At 44.7% G+C, this 15,887-nt stretch overlaps 1 protein-coding gene across 4 annotated transcripts in view; it reads right to left on the reverse strand.

The window, feature by feature from the left end:
- KARS1 (lysyl-tRNA synthetase 1) overlaps positions 1-15,887 on the reverse strand; it is a 20,124-nt gene continuing 4,237 nt past the window's right edge. For all 4 annotated transcript variants that reach the window (XM_055299577.2, XM_055299576.2, XM_055299579.2 and 1 more), the window contains 13 exons: positions 14,044-14,203; positions 12,682-12,847; positions 9,029-9,122; positions 8,487-8,673; positions 8,253-8,378; positions 6,754-6,873; positions 4,270-4,432; positions 3,993-4,166; positions 3,745-3,830; positions 3,011-3,096; positions 1,704-1,830; positions 851-994; positions 1-290 (listed from right to left, as the gene is read on the reverse strand). In XM_055299577.2, coding sequence (XP_055155552.1) covers positions 192-290; positions 851-994; positions 1,704-1,830; positions 3,011-3,096; positions 3,745-3,830; positions 3,993-4,166; positions 4,270-4,432; positions 6,754-6,873; positions 8,253-8,378; positions 8,487-8,673; positions 9,029-9,122; positions 12,682-12,847; positions 14,044-14,203 — 1,732 coding nt within the window. In that variant the 3' untranslated portion in view covers positions 1-191. The remainder of the gene's footprint in view (positions 291-850; positions 995-1,703; positions 1,831-3,010; positions 3,097-3,744; positions 3,831-3,992; positions 4,167-4,269; positions 4,433-6,753; positions 6,874-8,252; positions 8,379-8,486; positions 8,674-9,028; positions 9,123-12,681; positions 12,848-14,043; positions 14,204-15,887) is intronic.

A 15,887-nucleotide genomic window follows, 5' to 3' on the forward strand; every position in this document is an offset into this window, starting at 1 on the left:
TAAAGAGAAGAGACAAATGGTTTATTTGGTAACAAGGATTAAAAAGAAATTTTTAATTCCTTGTCTCTCTTCTGATGGCTGAACCGAACTGTGGTGTCAAATGGAAAACAGCACACAAGAATTCCCTTGCAGACCTTGATCTTTCGCAGAAATGCAGATGCCTGAGTTATACAACTTGCAATTATTATTTTCTAGACGGAAGTGCCAACTGTTGTGCTTTCCAGCGTATCAGTGGTTGCTACATTCTCCTTCTTGTCGTCGGGTTTCATGGCAGGAAACAGAAGTACTTCCTGTGGGAAATAAGAACGTACCTTGAAGCTGAGAAGCACTCTCAACATTTTTTCACAGCTATCTACCCATTCCTTTAGCCTCTGTTGTTACCACAAAAATCCAGAGATTAGTATATTCCAGCTGAAAAGGCACATGTATTCTTTTATTTCAACTCAGACCCTCTCAGTTACAGATGACAAAGAAAAAATGCATAGCACTGCCTAGGACACTAAGTCAAAAGGATGAATAGACGCATTTCTATGACAATTTGATTTCCTCATCTATAAAAATGGGAAATAACAGTTTTTACACCTCATAGGGCTGACTTAATTAGCTGAAATAATGTACGGAGACTTCCCTGGATCCTCAAGAAATACAAACAATTAGTATTCCTTCTGCCTCTGTAGGAAAAAACCCAAATCCTTTAAGGTCAGAGGCTCTGGCCCTCCTGTGAGTGGCATGGAACTCCTCTACCTACTCCTCTTCCCAGCCCAAAGCCCTTCCTTAATTTTATCCTCCAGGCCCACCATGCCCTGGCTCCAACACAGTAGAGTGTGCTCTGTGGAGGGTTGCTACGTACCTTGATGTTGTTGGAGTCCGTGAGAAACATGGCGACTCGATCAATGCCCATGCCCCAGCCAGCTGTGGGGGGCAGCCCATATTCCAGGGCAGTACAGAAGTTTTCATCTATGAACATGGCCTCATCATCACCTGCAGCCTTGGCCTAGAAGAGGAAAGAGAACCAAAAGGTGACCTTCTTCTAGGATATCTCAGTGTTGTGAGTGAACATGTTACCAGGCTCCGAGGTGAGAGTACCATCATTCCAGGGATGCTCCTGACACTCAGGACTTGCTGGGAATTCATTTCCTAGTAACTCCAAGATGCAGCCGTTTCTTTCAAAGACCTGGAGGTCAGGACTGATGAAATCGACCTCAGAACACATACAAATTTCTCTGAAAGAAAACCCTTCTGCTGCTTGGGGCTCTGGGACTCCAAATAGGTTAATTCTCAGAGACTGTGACAATTCCAAGAGTCTTTCTGCCATTTCCTGAAAACAGCCCTCAGTGGCAGCACCTGCTGCAGGCAGCCTGTGGGGGCTCTGTCTTCTCCATTCATCCTTACCTACCTCCCAGCCCTAAGCCACCTCAATACACGTACAATCTAAGAAAATAATGTTCCTGTTTGGCAAGTGTATTTTCAAGGCAAGCGTCATGCTTTCCATACGGAGATTAATAATGAAGTTCCTTTTATGTACGACAGAGTCAATACCAGGTGAAGTCACCATCTTGAAATATGACTTCTTCCAGCAAAGCCTATGGCTTTATCTTTCACTTCTGAAGTCATCAAGAACGTATATGCTGACACAGATCAGGGTTAAGGCTGGTATTTCCTGGTGAGTTGGCACAGCTTCTGCTCACAGTCCCCTTTCTCACCTTGGCTTGTTCTTCAAAAAGCTGCCGCTGCCGCATGGGATCATTCAGCTCAGTGTAGGCATTGCATATCTCTTTCTTCATGACAAATAGCTCAAAGCGCTCAGTCAGACCCTCTTTAGAGCGGTGCCTAGGGACAGGAGACCAAAGAGGAGGCTGAATACAGAGGCCTCTAATGAGCTTTTTTTTTTTTTTTTTTGAGACAGAGTCTCGCTCTGTTGCCCAGGCTAGAGTGCAGTGGTGTGATCTCGGCTCACTGCAACCTCTGTTTCCTGGGTTCAAGAACTTCTCTTGCCTCGGCCTTGAGTAGCCAGCGAATGCCACTATGCCTGGCTAAGTTTTTTTTTTTTGTTTCTGAGACGGAGTCTCGCTCTGTCGCCCAGGCTGGAATGCAGTGGTGCAATCTCGGCTCACTGCAAGCTCCGCCTCCCGGGCTCATGCCATTCTCCTGTCTCAGCCTCCCAAGTAGCTGGGACTACAGGTGCCCACCACCAAGCCCAGCTAACTTTTTGTATTTTTTGTAGCGACGGGGTTTCACTGTGTTAGCCAGGATAGTCTCGATATATCTCGATCCAGGATAGACCTCGTGATCTGCCCGCCTCGGCCTCCCAAAGTGCTGTGATTACAGGCATGAGCCACCGCGCCTGGCCAAATTTTTGTATTTTTAGTAGAGACAGGGTTTCGCCATATTGGCCAGATTGGTCTAATGATCAAACATCTAATACAATAATTGAATTCTAGTGGACTCAAAAGTGTTACTAATTGCAGTCTGAAGCCAGCATGCACTCTCAGCAACAAATATTTGGTACAACGGTGAGGAGGGTGAGAGAGACCAAGAAAGTTTAATGATCTTCCTAACAGGCCAGTGTGGCAGACTGTTACAATGGACCACACCTCTTGAAATCATGACCATGTGTAGTCTCCTTCACCTAGACTCTGGGCTGGCAACATGTCTTGGTTTGGCCAATGGGGTATCACCAGAGGCTTGATACGTGTTTGCACAATGAGGTCTGTTCTTTTGGAAGCTTCCCCTTAGAGCCCAACCGCCATGCTGAAGGGAAGTCCAGGCTGTGCTGCCAGAGAGCCACATGAACAGGCCCTGGAGGACAAGATCGTATGTGGAGTGACCACATGGAGGAGAACCAAAGTGCCCTGGCAGAATCCCCAGTTGAAAAAAAGCCACTTGGGTTATCCTAGTCAACACCACACAGCAGAAAGACCACCAGTCAAACCACAAAATCTTGACAATAAATTGTTAACACCACTAAGTTTTGGGGCTGTTATGCAGCAATAGGTAACTGGAATCTTACCATTTAGCCAAAGGGCTCATTATCTGTGGGTGATCACAGATGAATGTAGGATTGATGCAAGTGACTTCCAGCAACTCCCCAACAAGCTTAATGAGAAAGCAGAGTTAGTCACCATTTCTGAATAGTATTTGATCACCCCTGCCCAGACAGAAGACCTCAGCTCCCATCCAGATGGGTTTATCCTATAGCTTTTTATTTATTTATTATTATTATTATTATTGAGATGGAGTCTCGCTCTGTCGCCCAGGCTGGAGTGCAGTGGCACGATCTTGGCTTGCTGCAACCGCCGCCTCCTGGTTCCAGCGATTCTCGTGCCTCAGCCTCCTGAATAGCTGGGATTACAGGTGCCTGCCACCACACCCAGCTAATTTTTGGATTTTTAGTAGAGACAGGGTTTCACCATGTTGGCCAGGCTGGTTTCGAACCCCTGACCTCAGGTGATTCGTCCGCCTCGGCCTCCTGAAGTGCTGGGATTACAGGTGTGACCCACCGCGCCCACCCTACCCTATAGCTTTTTAAAAGCTGGAAGGGATTAACTGAGATCACACACATAAATTATTTGGCACAGAGCTTAGTATGACAGTTCGAAGTCTGTTAATTCTCTTGTTCTCTCTTTACGGTTTTCCTGTGAAGCTGCAGAAATGAACTCTCCCCAGTGGGGTTCACTTTCCCAGGGAAGAGGGAACCGTTCAGCACCAGATGAGGACATGTACAACAAAGGCGGGGCCTCTCACCTTGTCCAGGAGCCTGGCTGTGGTCCGAGGTGGAGGACATTCAACAGCTTTTGCCACACAGATATCATCAAGAATTTTGCGAGTTTCTGGGACACAAATGCACAAGTTAGGGCAGGAGACATCACACTAGCCAAGTAAAAATGTACATAAAGAGAATAGTGTGGGAAATTCTAGCTCTGACCCAATCGTATTCAGAGCTGAACAGGAAGGAGGGCCTTACAATGGAGAAGCGAGTGTTGTCACTTTACCTTCAGTTTCAAAGAGGTTCGTTTCTGGCAGCTTCATCCCCAGGGCTTTCTCCAGCTCTTCTACCATGTTGATTCGCCGGAAGGGTGGGGTGAAGTCAATATCATACGCTTGGCCCTCTGGGCCATCTGGGTGGTAGGTGACCTTGTAACTGCCTGTAATATGCTTCACCATCCCTGGGAGAGAAACCTGTTATTTAGCGGGAATGAAACCCAGGCAGCCCTCCTCTGAAAGCAGCATACCAACCACCCGATGAGTACGAGACAGAGCAGGAGTCACCTGAAACCATCTTCTCCGTGATTTCCATGAGATCGTGATAGTCTGCATAGGCCATGTAGAACTCACAGGTGGTAAACTCAGGATTGTGCGTCAAATCAATCCCCTCATTCCGGAACTGGCGTCCAATTTCATAAACCCGGTCGATACCACCAACCACAAGCATCTAACAACAACACATGGCCACGGTCATGACAGCTAATCTTTTTTTTTTTTTTTTTTTTTTCGAGATGGAGTTTTGTTCTTGTTGCCCAGGCTGGAGTGCAATGGCGTGATCTCGGCTCACCGCAACCTCCGCCTCCCGGGTTCAAGCAATTCTCCTGCCCCAGCCTCCCTAGTAGCTGGGATTACAGGCATGTGCCACCATGCCTGGCTAATTTTTTTGTATTTTTAGTAGAGACAGGGTTTCTCTGTATTGGTCAGGCTGGTCTCCAACTCCTGACCTCAGGTGATCCGCCCGCCTTGGCCTCCCAAAGTGCTGGGATTACAGGCATTAGCTACTGTGCCCGGCCCCATGACAGCTAATCTTGTATTAACAGCTCTGGGAAGTTTCAGTCTCCAAAAGCTGTAACTTGGTTTTCACAGGTTAGGCATGCTCTCAGGTCTCTAGTCAAAATGCCAAGCACCCTGCTCTCTTTATGCCCTTGTAGTGTGGATAGTTACCCCTCTTTTTTGGCTGCCCAGGACTTCTGGATACTCTTCCTGTCTTGGGCATCCCCCATCGTTGAGTCTGAACCTCCCCAAGGAAGCAGCCTCTCTTGGGGTTAGGCTGCAGGTGTGTGACCCAAGCTCTACCAGTCAGATACACCTGTGAGACTTCAGCATGGAAACTACTAACAAAAGATGTGGGTATTGCACAGAATTCATTCTGGTGAAGGGGGCCAGTCGCATGTAGCTTTTAAACTGCAGAGGTCCTAGTGGCAGTGACTTGTGCCTAGTGCCAGGGTTATGAACTGTAGTAACTGTGCCTACTAGGAAAAAACACTGGGTTCTCCATGACAACAGCCCATTCTAATACGACTCAGAATCATTCCTAGTTGTGTAGTTTCCAAGCCTGATTCTCTGATCCTCCTGGGGACTGTGAGCTTCCTATATGTTGGGATTCACTCAGGATGGTGGCAGAAATATTAAAGAGAAATATTGGGGAAAGTTATAAGGAATAGTCACAAACCTTTTGGAAGGCCGAAAGGTAACATACCTTGTAACAATTGAACAGGCTGAAGACAGCCGGTTCTTACCCTAGAGCATTAGGTCATAGGGTAAATACTAGGGACAAGAGAGGCTTCCCCAGTTAAGTCTGTTTACCCTACCTCCATTAACTAACCTTTCAGCCAGATGGCCCTCTTTGGGGGAGGTTGACCAAAGATACTGCCCCCTAATGGTATTTACTTCAGACCATGGTACCTGGACTTTAATAATTCCTAGAACTACCCTCTTACCATGTTAATTATCCACAAATGTGTTTACTCAAAGCTTCTGTTGTTAATTCTATACTAAATAAATGCCTGGAGTGAGAGCTGCTCAGGGTCGGCCGCAGTGACACATACACCTCTGTTGGTGTGCAGGTGGTGGGACACTCAGCAGACTGGCAAAACAGAGCATCTGTGCTTCAGTGTACGTTTTATTCATCCGTCGCTCAGGTCAGGGTCTGCAGGCAGACCCCCGCAGCTAATGCCCTTTTGTGAGGAGCAATACCTCACCTATAGAGCTGAATAAATTTTTATTTTTCTTTAACTAGTTATAACAGGTTCTGATGTCTGCAACTAAGAATCCTGAATAATAATCTTCAATATTTACCTGGGAATTTGAAAAGACATCTTTATAGCGATTTGAAGATACTTTTTTTTTTGAGACGGTGTCTCATTCTATCGCCCAGGCTGGAATGCAGTGGCAGGATCTTGGCTCACTGCAACCTCTGCCTCCCGGGTTCAAGCGATCCTCCTGCCTCAGTCTCCCAAATAGCTGGGATTACAGGCACCCGCCACCACGCCCAGCTAATTTTTGTATTTTTGTAGACACTGGGTTTCACCATGTTGGCCAGGTTGCTTTCAAACTCTTGACCTCAAGTGATCCATCTGCCTTGGCCTCCCAAAGTGCTGGGATTACAGGCGTGAGCCACCGCGCCAGGCCTGAAGATGCTTATTTCCAACTTCCACAGAGAGATTAGGCTCTTTCTTCTGTGGAAGACTTAAATCAGATCTAATCCAAGTAAGACTGTATCTTAAAAGTTTTAGGGGAACCAAAGTAGGTAAGGAGTGCCTGCATAGATGGGAAAGACAACGCCTTTGGTCTTTGCCCTGCAATGCTCTATTAATCTTGTGGAGAAATTCTGGAAGTGTTACTCACATCCACACACCTGACCCATCAGAACACTTTCTTGGCTGCTTTACTCTCTCTGTTCCTCTTATTTCTGACTATACCCATCTAGCCAGTGGTTTTCCAGCTTTCTGCTTCTTTAAGGGAAAAGGGTGTACTATTATTGACTACCTTATGATAGAGTTCTGGAGCAATTCTCATATATAAGTTCATGTCCAACTCGTTGTGATAAGTGATGAAAGGCTTGGCCACAGCACCCCCTGGGATGATGTTCATCATGGGAGTTTCAATCTAAAAAAGGCAGGGAGAAACATCAGTCCTTAGATAACCAGAGGCCTTGGGGACAGATCATGCTTTGCATGTAATATAGTCTAAGCCTGTTATACCCCAAACTAAATGTTAATAAGTTCAACAGTAATGTGCAAGTGCTTGACAAAAAAGGACACTATGATTTTCTACAACAGTGTCTCCATTTCTATTAATACCTAATACCATTAATATAGTACCACGAACTTTCACAAGCTGTAAATGAGAATCTAAATGGATACAGCCTTTCTTGAGTTCAATTTGCAGTATTTATTTTTTTTAAGACGGAGTTTTGCTCTGTTGCCCAGGCTGGAGTGCAGCAGTGTGATCTTGGCTCATGGCAAGCTCTGCCTCCTGGGTTCACACCATTCTCCTGCCTCAGCCTCCCAAGTAGTGGGGACTACAGGCGCCCGCCACCATGCCTGGCTAATTTTTTGTGTTTTTAGTAGAGATAGGGTTTCACTGTGTTAGCCAGGATGGTCTTGATCTCCTGACCTCGTGATCCGCCCACCTCGGCCTCCCAAAGTGCTGGGATTACAGGTGTAAGCCACTGCGCCGGGCCCAAATCGCAGTATTTATTAAAAATTTAGGCTGGTCTGAAGGTAGTGAGTTATCTCAACTGATTGTTTAAAAAAAATTTTAATCGCTTACATTGTTTGACTTATTCTACTTCCAGAAATCCATCCTACAGAAACATTTGAACATGTGTATAAAGATGCTTGTTGAAATAAATAATGCAGCATTAAGAAAGAGTATCTATCTGTCTCATACAAAGAGATCCAGAATATCTTAAGTGAAATAAAAGCAGGTCCATCAAAATACACAGTGTGACTTCGTTCATATTTAAACCAAAAATAAAACTCCTCCAAAATGTTTACATATGTGCACTCCATCTGCAACACGCATATGTACGTACGTATATATGCCCAGTAAATGGTGCGGAAGGATAAATATCAAACTCAAGTTTGGGTAGGGAAGTTAGTCAGAAGGAGTGAAAGAGCACTTTCAGTTTTGCTTCTATTTAATTTATTGTTTGAATTTGTTTTATGGTACGTGTGTTTGCCTTTCTCATATAATCAAAAAATATTTCTTAATGCTACAAAAAAGCAAAACGATGTGAATACATATTGAATGTGACATCATTAGCATGTGGATGGCCCTACACCTTGTCCATTACCTTGGAAGTCAGGTCCTGCCTTCCTAATCAGGACAAGGTAGAACAGAGATGACGGCAAGAAAGGGGACATTCTCATTAGGCATGAAGGATCCTGACACAGGATACGCTTTGGAAAAGGAAGGCAAGGGAGAGGAGGAGGCAAGCATTGCAAGGCAGCTCATCACGTCAGGCAAGGAACTCTCCTTACCTCTAGGAATCCCAGCTCATCCAAGAAACTTCTTATATATGTGATGATCTTAGAGCGGATGATAAATTTCTGCCTCACAAAGTCATTCAGGATCAAATCCAAGTATCTCTGGCGATACCTTGTTTCCTAAACCAAAAGCAGCAGTTAGAAATCACTGGTATGTCTGATCCAATGGTATGATAAAACAAACAGAAAGCACTCCCGTGCCACAGCTAGGAGGCCATGAACGCTTACCTTGTCTTTGAGGCCAAAGTGAAGATGAGGTAACATATGCAAACAGGGAGACAGCAGTGTGATCTCATACGGAATGATGCTCAGCTCACCCTTCTTGGTTTTACCAGGATTCCCCTGAACTCCAATTATGTCTCCCCGACGCAGTTTGTTATTAATATGAATAAACTCTTCTTCTGATTTATAATTTCTGAGTGAAACGGAAATGTAATTCAGTAACAACAATTCAAATGAACACTGACCACTGGTCTCCTCTGGAACCCTCGCTCAACTGTTAATACCTAGTTAATGTGAGCCCAAGAAGGACCTCAGACTCATGGGCCACTATTAAAAAAGGACTATCCTTTACTTTACTGTCATATAACTTGAGAGTGGTCATTACTTTACAGGTGACCAGATGGCCACATTATCCTCTTCTCAGCCTTCCCCAACCATGTCCCACTCCTTCTTACTCTAACTTCAAATACCAGTAAGACCACATCAGCCTATTGCTGTGTTGCTCTAGGCCAACCAAGAAAGGTCTATAACTGGATATTTTGAGATACCTGGAATTGGCCATGACTTGCAACTTCACCCCCTCTCCTCGAAGATCATAGAAGATGAGCTTTCCCCCAGAAGCTCTTTTGGCATGGATCCTACCTAGAAAAAGAAGAGCAAAAATACTGACTGACAGAACCAGAAGTCATTTTATGGTATCAGTGTCAAAAAAAAACTCCCTCTGCATTTGTTTTTTTTTTTTTTTTTTGGGACAGAGTCTTGCTCTGTTGCCCAGGCTGGAGTGCAGTGGCAGGATCTCAGCCCACTGCAACCTCTGCCTCCCAGGTTCAAGTGATTATCCTGTTTCAGCCTCCTGAGTAGCTGGGATTCCAGGTGCGCACCACCACAGCCAGCTAATTTTTTTTTTTTTTTTAAAGTAGGGAGGGAGATTCACCATGTTGCCCAGGCTGGTCTCGAACTCCTGGGCTGAAGTGATCCACCCACCTCAGCCTCCCAAAGTGCTGGGATAACAGGTGTGAGCCTCCACACCCGGCCTGCATTTTTTTTTTTTTTTTGTCAGGGCACAATACAAAGCAGTACAATCTGATTTTAGCTTGAGGTTTAATCCCCATCTTTTCCCTCAAGCCAACGATGTTCATTCAAACCAGTTAAAGACATGCTTTCAAGATCTAGCTTTCAAGATAAATCACTGGATGCCTAGAAGATGGCGGTGCTGGTAGCAGCCTACTTTTTGGATTTCCCTGAATCCTCACATAAAAATAGAAAGCACAGCTAGAGAGGCAAAGTGAAAAATCCAGGGACAAAATTTACAACAAAATGCTGTGGGAAGATGTTGGCAAGGACCCCAATATAAGCAACGAGGCAAACCACCAAGAGCCATAAGACCTCTATACGGGGAAAAAGCAGTGGGGAGAAATGGGGTATGGGAGGGATCTGAGAACTGGAGAACCCCCAAATGGCCAAAGGCATCCTCTGGAAAATGTGAACCTGCAGCTGAAACTGGGAGGGGATGTGCCCGTTTCCATACAGGTGAGGGTTGCATTAAAAAATCTAAAGGGGGCCAGGTGCTGTGGCTCACGCTTGTTATCCCAGGACTTTGGGAGGCAGAGGCAGGCAGATCACCTAAGGCTGGGAGTTCGAGCCCAGCCTGACCAACATGGAGAAACCTTGTCTCTACTAAAAAAAAAATACAAAATCAGCCAGGTGTGGTGGCGCATGCCTGTAATCCCAGCTACTTGGGAGGCTGAGGCAGGAGAATCGCTTGAACCTGGGAGGCGGAGGTTGCAGTGAGCTGAGATTGCGGCATTGCACTCCAGCCTGGGCAACAAGAGCAAAACTGTTTCAAAAACAAACAAACAAACAAACAAACATCTAAAGAGAATGAAGAGTAGAGCCCACAGAAACCCTCCCAACAGCCAGGCTCCCTTCTAGGACAAGACCGTAAAAAACTGAACAGGATAAGGAAAAAAGAGACAAAAAAAAAAAAAAAAAAAAAGACGACCCAAAAAAAGTAAGGAAGAAGAAGAGAGCCGGGAAATCTCAAAAAGCAAGCTGCTGTATTTCTGAACACGCCACAAACACAAGAGGGAGCTCACTGGAAAAACGAAACCGAGCTTCCTTTGAACATTCAGGAAAACTGATTTCATGTAAATGTAAGCAACATAAAAACACTGGGCTCACAAACCCTATAAAATTACTTAAAAAACTAAAAATGGAGAGATAGAAGAAGGAGAATAACACCCCTCTAGACAAAATAAAAGCACTCAAGACAGACATGCTCAGAAAAACAAAAAAAATTTTTTTTTTTTTTTTTTAAATTTTAAGTTCTCAGATACATGCACAGAACACGCAGATTTGTCACAAGGTATACATGTGCCATGGTGGTTTGCTGTACCTATCAACCTGTCATCTAGGTTTTAAGCTCTGCATGCATTAGGTATGTGTCCTAATCCTCTCCCTCCCCGTTCCCCCTGCCCCTCGACAGGCCTCAGTGTGTGATGTTCCCCTCCCTGTGTCCATGTGTTCTTATTCAACTCTCACTTATGAGTGAGAACGTGCGGTGAAAAGCAAAAAATTCTTACTATTCAACAATGAGCTGAAAAACATGAAGAAAAAGACGCAAAACATGAAAGAGCACAAATTACAACTAGAAAAACTAAGAAATGAGGTGATAACACATGAAAGAATTAGAGATAAAGTAAAAAATCTTTCAGAAAATGCAGACTAAGCTATAAGGAAATAATAGTGACTAAATACAACAAATAATGCCTTAAGAGAAACAGAAAGTGAAAAGGAGGATAAAATTTAAAAATCAAAGTATGAAGAAAGATAAAAAGGATTTTAGATAAAGTGACAATTATCAAAGATGATCCAGTATGCAGATAAAAGTCCCAAAAGAAATGTAAGGCAAGAAACAGAATAAAAACAAACAATTAAAAAAGACCTGCTGGGCGCAGTGGCTCACGCCTGTAATCCCAGCACTGTGGGAGGCTGTGGCAGGTGGATCACCTGAGGTCAGGAGTTCGAGACCAGCCTGGTCAACATGGTGAAACTCTGTCACTACTAAAGATACAAAAATTAGCTGGGTGAGGTGGCAGGCGCCTGTAATCCCAGCTACTGGGGAGGCTGAGGCAGGAGAATCGTTTCAACCCGGGAGGCGGAGGTTGCAGTGAGCCGAGATTGCGCCATTGCACTCCAGCCTGGGGGACAAGAGCAAGACTTCGCCTCAAAAAAAAAAAAAAAAATAAATAAATAAAAAATAAAAAGATCTGAATACACAGATGTGAAAAGATCTCAGAGCACACTGTGTACCTGAGAATACTGAACTAGAATAACTAACATCAATAAATATTTTAGTGGCAGGGTGTGGTGGCTCACGCCTGTAATCTCAGCACTTTGGGAAGCCAAGGCAGGTGGATCACCTGAGGTCAGGAGTTCGAGAACAGCCTGGCCAATATGGTGAAGCCCCATCTCTACTAAAAATATAAAACTTAGCTGGGCGTGGTGGCAGGTGCCTGTAATCCCAGGCACTCGGGAGGCTGAGGCAGGAGAATTGCTTGAACCCAGGGGGCAGAGGTTGCAGTAAGCTGTGATGGCACCATTGCATTCCAACCTCGGTGACAGAGTGAGACTATATCTCAAAAAAAAAAAAAAAATTTTTTTAGTAAAATCACTGCACTTTCAAGAAGAAACCTTTTGGGCATTTAGGTCCTGCCAAAAATTCTCTCTGGGTGGTAGGATTACAGGTAATCAAAACTTTCTCTCCTTGCTTCTTTGACTATTCTAAATTTTCTACAACTGATAGTTTTACTATTTGGTGGGAGAGGGCAAGGAAAACATGTGATTTTTTTTTTTTTTAATTTAGGAAAAGAAGATCTCACCCAAGATACTACAACTCCAAAAGAGCAATGTTCTAGAAATACTGTCTCAGTACAAAGCATTCTTAGGCCAAAGACTGGAATTCTTAGAAGCCTGAGACTTCTGCCGCTGATTCTTGCTGATGAAGGGAATCCTTACAGAGAAAGCCCCTCTCTTTGTAGCACTACCTCATCTGGAATATGATTCCATGTCTCGGGGCTGCTCTGCTTCTTTCTGCACAGGCTACTTGAGAACAAGACCAACCCAGACCTTCCCTTGTGCTACTGAAGCCGCAGGCCTGCCTGTTGTGGGAGTTCAGTGATTTGCCAGGGAGAGTTCCTACCTGCCACCTTTAAGGTGATGTCAGTCAGGTGATCCCCAGGCTGCAGGTGACTATATTTTTGGATGAAGTCAGTGAGTGAGATGTCTACACGGAACTTGTGTGGGTATGGGTCTTCCCCATTGACCTTCAGCTGATGAATTGCTTGACTGCGTATTTTGTAGTATTGCTGTTAAAAAAAAAAAAAAAAGCCCTTGAGAAGTTGAACCTGGTCAGACGAGTGGGGCCCACCTAGCAGGTGGCAGTATTCTGCCCCAGAGTGACCCCAATACATTGTTTTCTTTAACCAAGACCTCTGCATTGCAGGATTGAATATGGAGTGAGATTTGCACTTAAAATATGCAGGGTGGCCAGAGGCCAGCATTTCAAAATGCAAGAGTCAACAAAAAGAACAATCTGAGTTCTGCCTAAAATCATAAAAGTTTAATTTTTAATTGGTATAGGTGGCCTTGCTGCCACTTTTGTAGACCACATTTCCATGGTGAGTTGAGTCACTTACGTTCTTAACTACTCTCCTACCTCTGGTGACACATCAGACTTTTCCCCAAGGCATGGGGCCTGGAGAATGTAAACAAGGAATACTCTACAGCAGCCTTTCTCACAAAGCTTTTCGGATGCAACTTCTCAACTCTGCTGTTTCAGGGGGAAAGCAGCCTCAGAAATATGTAAACAAATGAGCACAGCTGTGTTCCAATACAATTTTACTAGTAAAACCAAAGAGGGGCAAGGTGTGGTGGCTCATGCCTGTAATCCTAGTACTCTGGGAGCCAGAGGCAGGTGGATCACTCGGGGCCAGGAGTTCAAGACCAGCCTGGCCAACATTAACTGGGTGTAGTGGTGTGCGCCTCTAATCCCACTTACTTGAGAGGCTGAGGCAGGAGAATCATTTGAACTGGGGAGGCGGAGGCTGCAGTGAGATCACACCACTGCACTCCAGCCTGGGTGACAGAATGAGACTTTGTCTCAAAAACACAAAAACAAAAACAAAAAACCAGGAGGGAAGGATAAAGTAGGGGAATGGAGAAGTGGATTTGGCCAGTGGACTGTAGTTTGCCAGCCCCTGATCTAAAGTAAACCTCAGGCAATCTTTAGAGAGACACTTTCCCTGGGGCCTCAAGGTCAAGTTAATTCCAAGGAAGGTTAATTCACCTGAATGGTGGACTCTCCCAAATGCCTTTTGGGGGTTGACATAAAAAACACTCAGGGTCTGTGCCTTTAACCAGATGGAGTGGCAGACCCTCCCTTATCCCTGGCAGTGACCTCAGGTGTACTGGTCCCTCCTACTGTCCAGTCCCAAAGAATCTGCCATAAGCCTCATCAGCAGCTTTCCTGTGCCCAGCCATGCTGGTGGCCCAGGGAACTCACATTTGGGTCCACGCTCTCTTCCTCAGGGCCCACACCATTGTCAGTGGTGTGGTTGGTGGCAGCAGCGGTGGCTTGGCTTAGCTGTTTCTCACTAAGCTCTTTCTGTTTGGCCTCCTTCTCTGCTACTTTCTTCTCAGCTTTCAGGCGTCTCTTCAGCTCACTGTTGCAAAGATGAAAGCATTCAATGTGTTATGCCTGAAGAGTCCTCTTATGATCTGCCCCTAGTAACTTATCAAAAACACGAATTGCCTGGGAGAAACGCTCTTGCTCAGTTCTGTACCCCTCAATTCCATACCCACAGCTCAGCTCAAGTCGCTTGTCACTAAACTATGTGAAAAACACAAAGGGAAAAATAAGCTTAGAACAAAGATGTGAAAGATCACTCTCAGTCTCTGCTTGCCAGGCTCAGGTCCTTGGCATTAGGACCCAACTAAAACCAAGATGTACCAAGACAAAGAAAATGCTATGCATTAGTTTTGAATAAGAGAAAAAGTTTTCTAGAAAATTAGAATAGGCTTTTCTTGCGCTAATTAGGTTAGGGAGCTCCTTGAGGACAGAGACTGAATCTTAGTTGTTTAGTATCCCCCTAGAAGGTGAAGTTCCAACAGTGCCAGGTCTTTTTTTTTTTTTTTTTTTTTTATGAGACAGAGTTTTGCTCTGTGGCCGAGGCTGGAGTGCAGTCACAATCTCGGCTTACTGCTATCTCTGCCTCCCGGGTTTCAAGGGATTCTCGTGCCTTAGCCTCCTGAGTAGCTGGGATTACAGGTGTGTACCACCACACTCAACTAATTTTTGTATTTTTAGTAGAGATGGGATTTCACCACATTGGCCAGGCTGGTCTCAAACTCCTTGCCTCAAGTGATCTGCCCGCCTTGGCCTCCCAAAGTGCTAGGATTACAGGCGTTAGCCACCTGACCCCTCCAATGCCAGATCTAACACATGATAAGGCAACATCTCCAGTCCTCTGCCACCCCCTCTCTCTATCCCTCCCCTAAGAGTGAGTTAAGACGATAGGAAGAGCTGGCTCTTTAGCACTCAAGGAGACCTCCCCCACCAACAGACTCTCCAAGAATGGCTGTCAGCATTAGTCTCACTTTGCCAACTGGAGCCTGACTTAGACAACAGAGTAGGACAGTGTGCAAAGCAGCATAGTACAGGGGATAATATACCATCTTTATAGTCAGGCTGCCTGGGACTAAATTCCAACACACTTTTCAATTATGTGACTTGGATGAGTGAATTAACTTCTCACCTGTAAAATGAAAATACTAATAGACAACCCCCACCAGTTGTTGTGGTGTGTATTGAGATAATGTTTGTAAAAAGGGATTACCCTGACCCTGGCATTCAGCTAACCAAATGTGAGCTTTCTAGGGATCTTTCAGTATCTTAACCCTTTACTCTCTGCACCTCATATAGAAACCATACTGATTTGAATACATTTCTGGCTAAATGGCTTGCTCTCCAAACTCTTGATACCTATCACTTGAACCTCAAAAACCAAAGTGATGTGGACAACTTTGAGCTGCTCTGTATGATATGTTCATGTCTCTTATGGTCTGAATTTGCTATCTGAACCCAGAAACTAAACAGATTGGTGTAGGGAGGGATATCTTTACTATTCAAAGACAATTTATGGATCATTCTTTCAAACCGCTGAACATAATCAAATATTCTGCAATAGTGAACCACAGCAAAAGATCCCAAGTCACGCCTGCAAACATTCTGGCTTCAGGACACATCCTTCATTTTCGATATGAATTTAGAATAACTTAAAAAAAATGAATTGAGGTTTTGAATCTTTCTCTTTTTTTTTTGAGACAGAGTCTCGCTCTGTCGCCCAG

The sequence above is a fragment of the Symphalangus syndactylus genome, chromosome 11, assembly GCF_028878055.3.
Source record: "Symphalangus syndactylus isolate Jambi chromosome 11, NHGRI_mSymSyn1-v2.1_pri, whole genome shotgun sequence".
NCBI classification, from domain to species: Eukaryota; Metazoa; Chordata; class Mammalia; order Primates; family Hylobatidae; genus Symphalangus; species Symphalangus syndactylus.